The 9768-nt window shown below is 38.1% G+C and overlaps 1 protein-coding gene across 1 annotated transcript in view; it reads right to left on the bottom strand.

Moving 5' to 3' along the window:
- PDCD6IP (programmed cell death 6 interacting protein) overlaps positions 1-9768 on the bottom strand; it is a 50464-nt gene that overhangs the window by 19419 nt on the left and 21277 nt on the right. The window contains 2 exon segments of the mRNA XM_031059569.1: positions 2144-2213; positions 3970-4024. Of these exon segments, the coding sequence (XP_030915429.1) occupies positions 2144-2213; positions 3970-4024 (125 nt within the window).

The raw sequence follows: 9768 nt of genomic DNA, 5'->3' as shown, positions 1-9768 counted from the left end.
ATTAAAGCTATTGTTTCAGGCAGAAAATGCTGAAAAATATCTTCTTTATACATGTACTGAAACAGTTAAGGATTTACTTAGTTAAAACTTGATCTCACTAGGCAGCAGTGTAGACTGCTCAGAAGTGATTCCTGCAGTACTTCATCAGCCCAGAGGATGGAGCCCACACTTCTGAAACTAGAAATACCTGAACAGGAACCATTTTGAATATTAATTGCTTTCAAAAGGTTAGTTGCCCTACACAAGTGCTTGAAAAGAACAAATACTCTAAGATATTAGTTCCTACCAGCATCAAAAAGTATCTAGACAGTCCTCTTGGAGAATACAGGACTGACAACTAGTGAATTTTCAATTTCACAAAGCCAGGTACAGTTATCATTAAAACATGAAGGTACTCAAGAGGTACATTTGTTTCATTTCACTGACATCCAGCCTCCTTAAACAGCTACATATTTATCTAACTCCTCTCTGAAGTTTCTATGTTAGTGCTCACTAACCTGCACCAAGCTTTCAGCAAGCAAGTCTAAATCCCATGTGCCATTTTTCCCACTTGTTTCCGAGTGAGTTACACTGTCAGAAGAAGTCGAGAAATTTTGCTTCCTTGATTACTGATAGCTTTGCTGTACACTGAGAAACCTCACCACCAATTCTGATCTCCTTTTGTTAATTTCTTTCCACCAAGATCTGCTTTAAAGTTTCAAAACGACCCTTATCCCATTGTTTGTTAACTGAGCATTACTCACATCTCAGTTAAAAACTTCTTTGATATTTGACACAGACTGCTGCATAAATTTTTGGCCATCTACCTCACAGATTATTTAGACTAGCATATAATTAACCTGCAGACAAGCAAGCTCCCTCAAGCTGCAGTAACATCACATTTATTCAAATTCTTATGGTAATCATCATTGTTATGGTTACTGATTTTTTCTCACAATTATTACTGATCTCTAGTGATTTACAGACCATGTTTACATCATAACTAAACATTCTGAACTTTACAAAGAAACAGATTCAATACTCATTAAATATTAGGCCCAAAGAAGAAAGAACAAGACAAATTCTGAGGAAAAAAACCCAAAGCATCTTCAGGAAGGTTCCCAATTATCCAGGACTTCTTAGAACAGTTGGAACAGAAAGCAAGGATCACCTGAGTAGGTATGCATAGGTGTGTTGTTACAGATATAGTTCGCACGAGCACAACTGTTAGAATGTGTATTCAGAACATAGAAAACTGCAAAGACTTCCAGTAGTTGCTAACAGAGATCTGTATAAAGCAGGCAAAAACTTTAATAAAAATAAAACCAGAGTAAAGTTCAAACATCTTTTTCAAGCTTTGTCTGGAACTTCAAAATTGCAATGGTCATCTTGCAATGCTGATCATGATGAACACTTAGGTATAAATAGAAATACTAAAGAATGATGACACACGACTGAACCACTCCTCACTTACTCAAAGGATTTAGTCTTACTGGCAAGAGTCCCAAATCCATTTCATGTCCCTGAATTTGTGTGCAGGATTGTCCCTCTATGACTAAACAAATCAGACTCAAACTTGTTATGTTCATGGGAAAAAATACAATTTTTTTCTTCCCAAGTGATTAAATATGTATGAAAATATTTCAAAAAGAAGTGATAGAAGAGTAATTTTGGAGTACAGGGAAAAAATTCTATTCTCTTGAAAATGTGGTATCAAGACTAGGTTACTGAAGTCAGCTACCATCACTCCTCTTCTGGAGTGGACTCACTCACTCCTAAGCACTCTGCAGCTTACTCATTTAGAACAGGAAGAGCTGCATTACTAAAAATCTACTGGATCTTAATGTTAACATGAACAATTTTGATTAGTATCAACTGGAGTTGTTCCCAGAAAACATCTGAGAAGTAGACAGTACAACTACTATCAGAATACACACTTATTTGTGCCTCTGGAAATCTAATATAAAATCTCAATTTTATAAAAATTCTTTGCATGGTGCTTACTTGTTCATTATCAATGTTGAAGTGATTAATCTGTTACCAATACAGTTGAATTCACTTGAAAGCTATGTTGAGAATGCTAGAAAGACATTAATTCAACAACATAAAAATATTCTCAGAGTTTAGTAACATTAATACTTGATTTTTTGGTACATTCACATACCCAATTTGGCAGATCCTCCAAAAAGCGATCCTTTGTCAAAAGCATCCTTCCACGTAAATGTTACACAGACCTGGAAGATGTGAACAACAAAGATCTTTACCTCTAAAATCAAATATAATCTTAAAATACCCCAAATCTATCTATTTAGCCCTTATATTCTGATTGCATAAAATCTTTCATTTACTTATTGGAACATTACAAACATTCTGGAAGTTTCAGGAAATCATCAAGAAATAGTCAAAACAAAATTATGCTACATTTTTTCCTTTCTGTTAGTTTGCTCAAAACATTTCAAGTAGACAAGACAGAAATTGTCAGAATCATTTTTCAGATCTGTTCGTATTCTGAGCAACAGATAAATTTGTTTCTGAACAATTTCTCCTCTCCCAGTAAGCCTGATGGGTTGGTATAATCACAGTTTAAGGAAACCTCCCAACCAGGCAGTTTCCAGTGTGCCAAATTACCCGTGTATTTGGATCTGTTGTGCAATACCAAAATCCACTCATTACTATGAGTGAATTCAATAGCAGCATTATCAGGAAATGCCCTCAGGAAAGAGAATGGAGGTAGAAACAGTGTGTTTTATTTATACTTCCAGCATATGCTTCAGAGGCAATGCAAATACTTCATTAAAGCTGCCTTCAAGTTCCACAGTTCGATTCCTTTTTCACCTGATCAAGTAACTGTAGGCAACTGGTATCAAAACAAAAAAGACGGCAAACTACCCCAGTTTAAAGTGCTTGGGGAGAATCACTTCAGAAAGAGCTACAGTACTGCTTGAGAGTGTATTTCCCTCTAGCAGCAGTGCTAGTGCAGGATGTTCTGGTCCCCAGATGCATTGCTACTTCCATTGACTACCTCTCCCTTTAGGTGGAACAGTTTACAGACATGCAGATCTTGCTGTCTAAGTTTTCCAGTTTTCCTTGTCTCAGGGTTTGCACATTACCATAGCAAAGGATTTGCTCACTGAAAACTAATGTGCAGTTCTTGGCTGCAAGCAAATGCAGCTACATGCAAAACTCACATAGAAGTTAGAAACAGATTAACATTACTTATAACCTGTAAGATTGAAAGAAATTAAGAAATTTCTCCTTTTGATCATAATATTACCATTTAAGTATGAATTGTTGATTTGATAAAGAAATATAAATTCTGCCATATTTGTAGACACATTGAAATAAAACCCACACCCTTCTCCAACAAAATACAGGAGCCTACAGATCTATTCCAGTCTCCCCCTGAAGAAGCCTTCAATAGGGAGAAGTTCAGCTGAATTTCTCTCTAGAGACACGATTCTAAAAAAAATAGGCAGGAAAAAAAACCCCAAACCTTAATGAACACCATACCTATATAAAAACTATGTCATGCAGAGGCAGGAATAAAGTGATAAGCTCTTAAATGGATTATTCTGTTATGAAGGAAACATCTCTCCTGCTTCAGAAAACAAAGATCATATTCCATCCACTTCTATAGGTTTTCCCATAGAAATCATGAATTTAAAATCCTTTAGAACATAGCATGAAATAGGCTTCTTAGAAAGCAGAGAGTTGAAGAGGAATCAGCACAGCCCAACCCTTTCTGCCCTAGACCACAGTGATCACCTACCCAAAACCAAAATATTTCCTCAATCTGTAAAACAAAGGCAATTATGTCCACTAGAGGTGAAGTCTCAGCATAGACTGTATGTGAGCACCATTAGGAAAATAAAGCTCAGAGAGATTAGCTGTCTTGTTCAATAAAAGTACTTGTTAGAGGATTAGGTACAGGCTTGGAAGTCACACATCATAGGTGCCATGATTCAGCAACTGGTTTGGCAGTCTTCTTACCTGATTTTCAGAGAATGGAAACTTTGGTTCAATTGCACACAGCTGATCATAGTATCTACAAAAAGAAAAAAAAAAAGAAAAGAAACACACAGCTATTAGATAAATTAAAGTAATAGTTTTGGTTTATTAAACTGGCATATAAAGTAGGGAGAAGGGCAAAAACATCATACACACAAGTTAATAAGGTCATTTGTAGAAATGGAGGATTTGCAGGATGGACAATTTCTGTCTGAAGGGATTCTTTCAGCAAAGGAGCAAGCTCAGCAGGAGGCAGTTTTTCACACATAACATGGGAACCCTTTCTCAGTCAGAAGTAAAACAGTATCACAGACAAAGCTGATCCAGATACCACTACCTGATGGATGGTGGATTAGAAAAGAGCACCATGCAAAGGAGTCCCTGTATACATACAGGCAGACGATGACTACATTAAGTCATGCTGCAAAGTAAATTAAGTACAGCATTTAACATAATATTAACATGCTACACTGTACTCTCCTGATCTTACCATTATAACCCAATTTCTATGTATGTGAAATAGATGCCATTGCCTTGCACAATACCAGTTGGAGAGACCAGTCATTGATAAAATTCTTTAGTTGTAAACTTAATTTTCATTGGAATATATTCTAGTAGTCACAGTGAATTAAATCCACAATTTCTACATGCCAATATTTCATCTAGTCACAGTGGAAGATGTTTAGGGAAGGATGCCAGAAATATAACATACTGAGTATAGCACAGTCCCTCACAATCTATCCAAGCAACAGTAAGGAATTCCAAGTTTTCCTGAGTGGTGACCTACACCTGCACCATCTGTTAAACATGACAGGCTAGATGCAAAACATGAAATTCCTAAACTGCTAAGAACACATAACATGTGAAGCCTGCTTCCTATATTCTTCCTGTAGCACTGGCCATGCAGCTATGTGCTCAACATTATATTGGGCAAATTGTTTTATAAAGAATTTATATTCCCAATATACAAAACACCTTGCAGTAATGGTTTTCACAGCCTATGAAACAGGACTAACATTGTTCCCAGCTCCTTTCACTATTAAATACTGACCACAACAGATACAGCCATAAGATGCATGTACAAGACCTGTGTTGTACAGACAATAAACGTTTGTTTAAAAATTCAAGAAAAATGTTCAAAACTCATGTACAATAAAAACAGTGTTAGTGTATTCTTCAGTTAATTGTATCTGCCAATGTGTATCAGACTACAGGTTTCTGACTTCAAAAGAGCCACTGCAATTTAAGACACAATATACCAAGCCATGTGAAAAACTACAATAATCTGCAACAGCAACACGACTTCCACCAATAAATGAATTGAAAGAAATTGCTTGTAAGGCTAAACAAAAGTCTGCAAATATTTACTGTGATGGCAATTTTATCAAGATTAAACAACTTACCAACTTTGTGAAAGGTATAGTTAAAAATAATAACTAGCCCTGAAGATTACTGCAACTATATATTTAAGTATACTTCCTCCCTTGCCCTGGTCTGGTCTTAACACACTTGCTTTAACATAGTATCACAAAGAAAAGGAGACTTTGCATGCTGTCTGCTCTTGAGTCAGTTTAATTTGTTAACTAAAAGCTGCCACTAAAGCCAAGCTGTCCTCCCACATTCCACGATTACACCGTCCTCATCTGCCATGAGGATGGAGTAAAGGAGCAAAGCTTGTCAAATGTCCTTGTGAAGCTGGGTGTGCCCAAGCCTTGGCTCCCTGCAAACAGACTATTCTTTGTGTCAACATTACCACAGACAAAATAAGCCAGAGAGGTGTAGAACTCCTCCTAAAACGGGCTTTTTGTTTGGTTGGTTTTAAACAAGTTCAGAATTTATGTCGCTGTTTTCTTTACTATTTTAAGCATGTGATGTTATTTCTTCTTATTACAGAACTTGAAAATCTACTCAAGAGTTAAGAGCTCTTTAGAACACAACCACGTAAAGTTTTTTAGTTATATAAATGGTATAAATATAACGGTATGCATAAAACTAAACATACAAAAATGGTAAATGAAGATGTTAACCACAGAACAGCCCAAAACCATCAGTACAAAACCAGAAAGTAACTACAGAAGGAAAAGCCACAATGGATGCACAAGTCAGTTACATACAAAATATGACAGTAAATACAAAGGTGTAATTTAAAACTAAATTTACAGTAATTTAAACTATCAAGATTCAGAGAATACTGGGCACAAAGCAGAGGAGTGGTGAGTTTGGCTGTGCCAGTGAGGAACTACAACTGCAGCAGTGAAGGGGGAGGCGGGGCACATGTCAGCAACACAGATCTAGTGCTCAAAATACAGCAATCTCCCATCAAAACTGGCATGATACACTCCTAAATGCTAGTAAAAATAGGTCATCAAGTGAGTAGGAAGTCAAGGTTTAAATTAGAATTTAACTAAAATTTATGTACTGCATTAAACTAAAATACTGTGCCTCCTCCAAAGAATCATAAAGAAAAATCTCCTTCAAAAGAACACCAAAAAGAGCAAAGATTTGTCTTTGCTCTTCAAGATAAGAAGCAGAGTCCTGAACTCACAGCTGGAAATCACAACTGCAACTTTCAGCCCTAAGGGAATTCGAGCATTCAAAATAAAACCATGCACACCTCCCACCCACCTTCTTTTTCCCAATTTTCTTTTTTAAAAAAACTGCAGGAGTTGTTACCAAAATTAAACCAATTAAATTTGCACCAATATCCCATGTTTCCAGAAAAAGGAAATAAAATCCAGGCTATCTTTAATACTGGAGGAAGCAAGGAATCCCATGAAGCTATAATTATACTCAGAACAAAAAAAAAAAAGAGAAAACCACCACTAAATCAAATCTGCCACGACAGAATTTCAGGGGAAACATCTGTACCAAGCTCACCTACATCACCTTCAGGGCACTCAGATTCTCACAAAACAAAGCAAGCTGGAAGCAGGCTGAGGTTTTTCCCAGTTACCCAGTGAAAAGGGGCACATCTAACTCAAATGCTTCTCCAAGAGAAGCATTTGCATTCAGCGGCTGAACAACGCACACCACATGCTTTCAAGCTTTATTGGTCAATGCTTGTCTAGGAAATGTGGCTGCAACAGGGCTCATTTCTTCCATAAAAGAAAAGAAAAGTCTGTAGTGACTACTCAGCAAAACAAGGCTTCTAGAAATTACAAAACCATGGGCAAATCCTAGATTAGTTGGCAGAAGACTAAGCCCTCATTTCTTAACAGTTAAGTGGTCTACAATGCTCTACTAGGTATTAAGGTCTATAAAAAGCCACAAGGAAGTAAAACTATGCAAATGGTATGCAATGTTCTAATTAGTTCTTCTAACCTTACTTCACCAACAAAGTTTTAAACTCCAACTTCAACGAAATTAAACATTAAGACTGAGTATTGCTCTTAAATACCAACAGGAAAACACTGGAAGTCGGAGAGGCAAAGAGATTTTCAGAGGAAACACAAGGCATTCAGGCACTTGTGTATCTCAGCTGGACACTTCAAACTTCTGGATGTGCAGACAGTTTAAAATAACTGTGCCTTACAGAATAATTAAGAGAATATATGTCAGAATACTCTTACAGAGTAAGAGCAAAATTATTTTCTAGAAACTGTAACGAATATAAATGGTCAGACATGGACCAAACATACATAACTTGTTAGAAATAAGGGAAAATATACATCTGATTGTTTTATCTTCACTAACTTACAGTTAATTCAGACCTTCATCTTATCTCACTTCCACTATAAAAAGAACAAATATTCTCAAGCAATACAATTAAAAATGCAGATGCTTTAAGAGGGGAACTTCAGCATGAGAGGGATATCACTTCATGTTTACATCAGTTCAGAGCTACATCCAACAGCTCCAGTCTACTGCAAGAGCATCTGGGCCAGCTAAATTCATCAGCTGATCACCCATCACCAGCAGAGAGAACAGATCACTGCCCAATGAATTGACTCAAAGATGGTAATTAGGTAATCATGCAATTGCAAGTGGTTTCCCTTGATTATTCAGAGGGAAAACCTGAGGTGAAGTTGCATACTATGGATAAATTCATTTAATAATTAGCTGGCTCTGAAAGAGGGAGGTTCTGCTCAGCCTCTTGGCTTTCCAAAACACTACTTTTATTTATTTTTGCACCAACTCTGATGTTTGTCTGACCTTCGACTGAACTCATTCAAGTTGTTCAGAATGCCATGCACACATTCTGCCTTCCAGAAAAGGTGTAAGGATCAGAATTAAAAAATGGGTTGCCTTCTTTTTGTGCTGCAGAGCAACTGTTCGGGTGAAGTCACACGATGTGGCTGGGCCAAACAGGGATTTCAGACAAAGACTAACAACAAACCTGACTGGCATCTTCAGAAAAGGAAGCTCGATTCCAGCATGCTCAATTGAAGCTCAATTCCAAGGGAACACACTAGTATGCTTTTCAATTTGGGTAGCAAAGTTCCTTTTTCAGTTCACAGATGCTCAACATTTCCCCGACCTTCAAAGGCATAAACTCAAGTACCTTCAAAAGCATACAAAGCAGTAGACAGAAATAGAACAGGGAACTACAAAGCTACTGTAAAACACAATCAATGCAGTCAGAGCTTTTACAGCCCAAATACCCAGTGAAGGGTTGAAAACCATCAGTAACTTATGTCACAAAACTTGCCTTCTTTTTGACAAGGCATTTGTTAAGTGGGTTTTGAATGTCTCCAGAGTCAGAGACGCCACATCCTCCCTGGACAACCTGTTCCCATGCTCTGCCACCTTCAACATAAACAATTTCTTCCTCATGTTGAGGTACAACTTTTTGTGGTTTAACTTATGGCCACTGCTCCTCATCCTGTCACTGGGCACCACTGAGAAGGGACCAGCAGCATCCTCTCAAAACTCGCCTTTGAGGTACTTCTCTGCACCCCTACAATCCTTTCCAGTCTTCTCCAGATTAAACAGGTCCAGCTCCTTGTAAGGGAAATACCCCAGACCCCAAATCATTTTTGTGGCCCTCCTCTGGACCCTCTCCAGTAGCTCCTTCTCTTTCTTCTCAACACTGCAATCCCTAAGTGTTTTAGAGAGATAGGACAATGGAGCTGTTAGTCCTAATGCAGGCTTTATGCATTTCACCAGGCAGAAGGCACAGATGAATCTTTTGCTCATCTAACCTATGGTAACTCCAGCACCACAGAAACTCTATTAAACTTTCTGACAACAAACTAACTGCGCAAAGCAGAAAAAAAGAAAGGATGTGACTTCACAAATACATTAAGAAGCTGCTAAACATAGAAAACAAAAGGAAATCACGCTGGTAACAAAATACAAACACAAATCCACACACAGAACTGAACAGGAAGTGAAAAGAAAGCTGTAATAGCAAAAGGTAACACTGAAGAAACACCAAACCTATATGAAAACAAAACGGTCTGTTATAGGCACAAATTAGAAGAGGGGAAATTTACATTCAAAGAAACTTCCTACTGTGAGGGAGGTGAGGCAATGGCAGAGGGATTTCCCCAGGGAGGTTCTGGGTGCCCCAGCCCTGACACTGCTCAAGGCCAAGCTGGATATAAGGCCTTGAGCAACCTGATCTAGGCGGAGGCGTCCCTACCCATGGCGGCTGCGGGGGTCGGGACTACTTGATTTTCAAACTCTCTTCCAAACCCTTAAGGTTCTCTGCTTTTACAATTTCTACGTACACCTAAGAGCTATTGGCACGACACAAACACTGGGAAGGGGATGCTGATGGGGACAAGGCCTTCCCCTCCCTGCGCTGCCATCATGTGACACCCCACGACACCCGAGCGG

The sequence above is a fragment of the Geospiza fortis genome, unplaced genomic scaffold (genome assembly GCF_000277835.1).
Source record: "Geospiza fortis unplaced genomic scaffold, GeoFor_1.0 scaffold120, whole genome shotgun sequence".
Lineage (NCBI taxonomy): Eukaryota > Metazoa > Chordata > Aves > Passeriformes > Thraupidae > Geospiza > Geospiza fortis.
The sequence above is the reverse complement of the archived record's forward strand: the minus strand, read 5'-3'. Positions and strand labels throughout refer to the sequence as shown.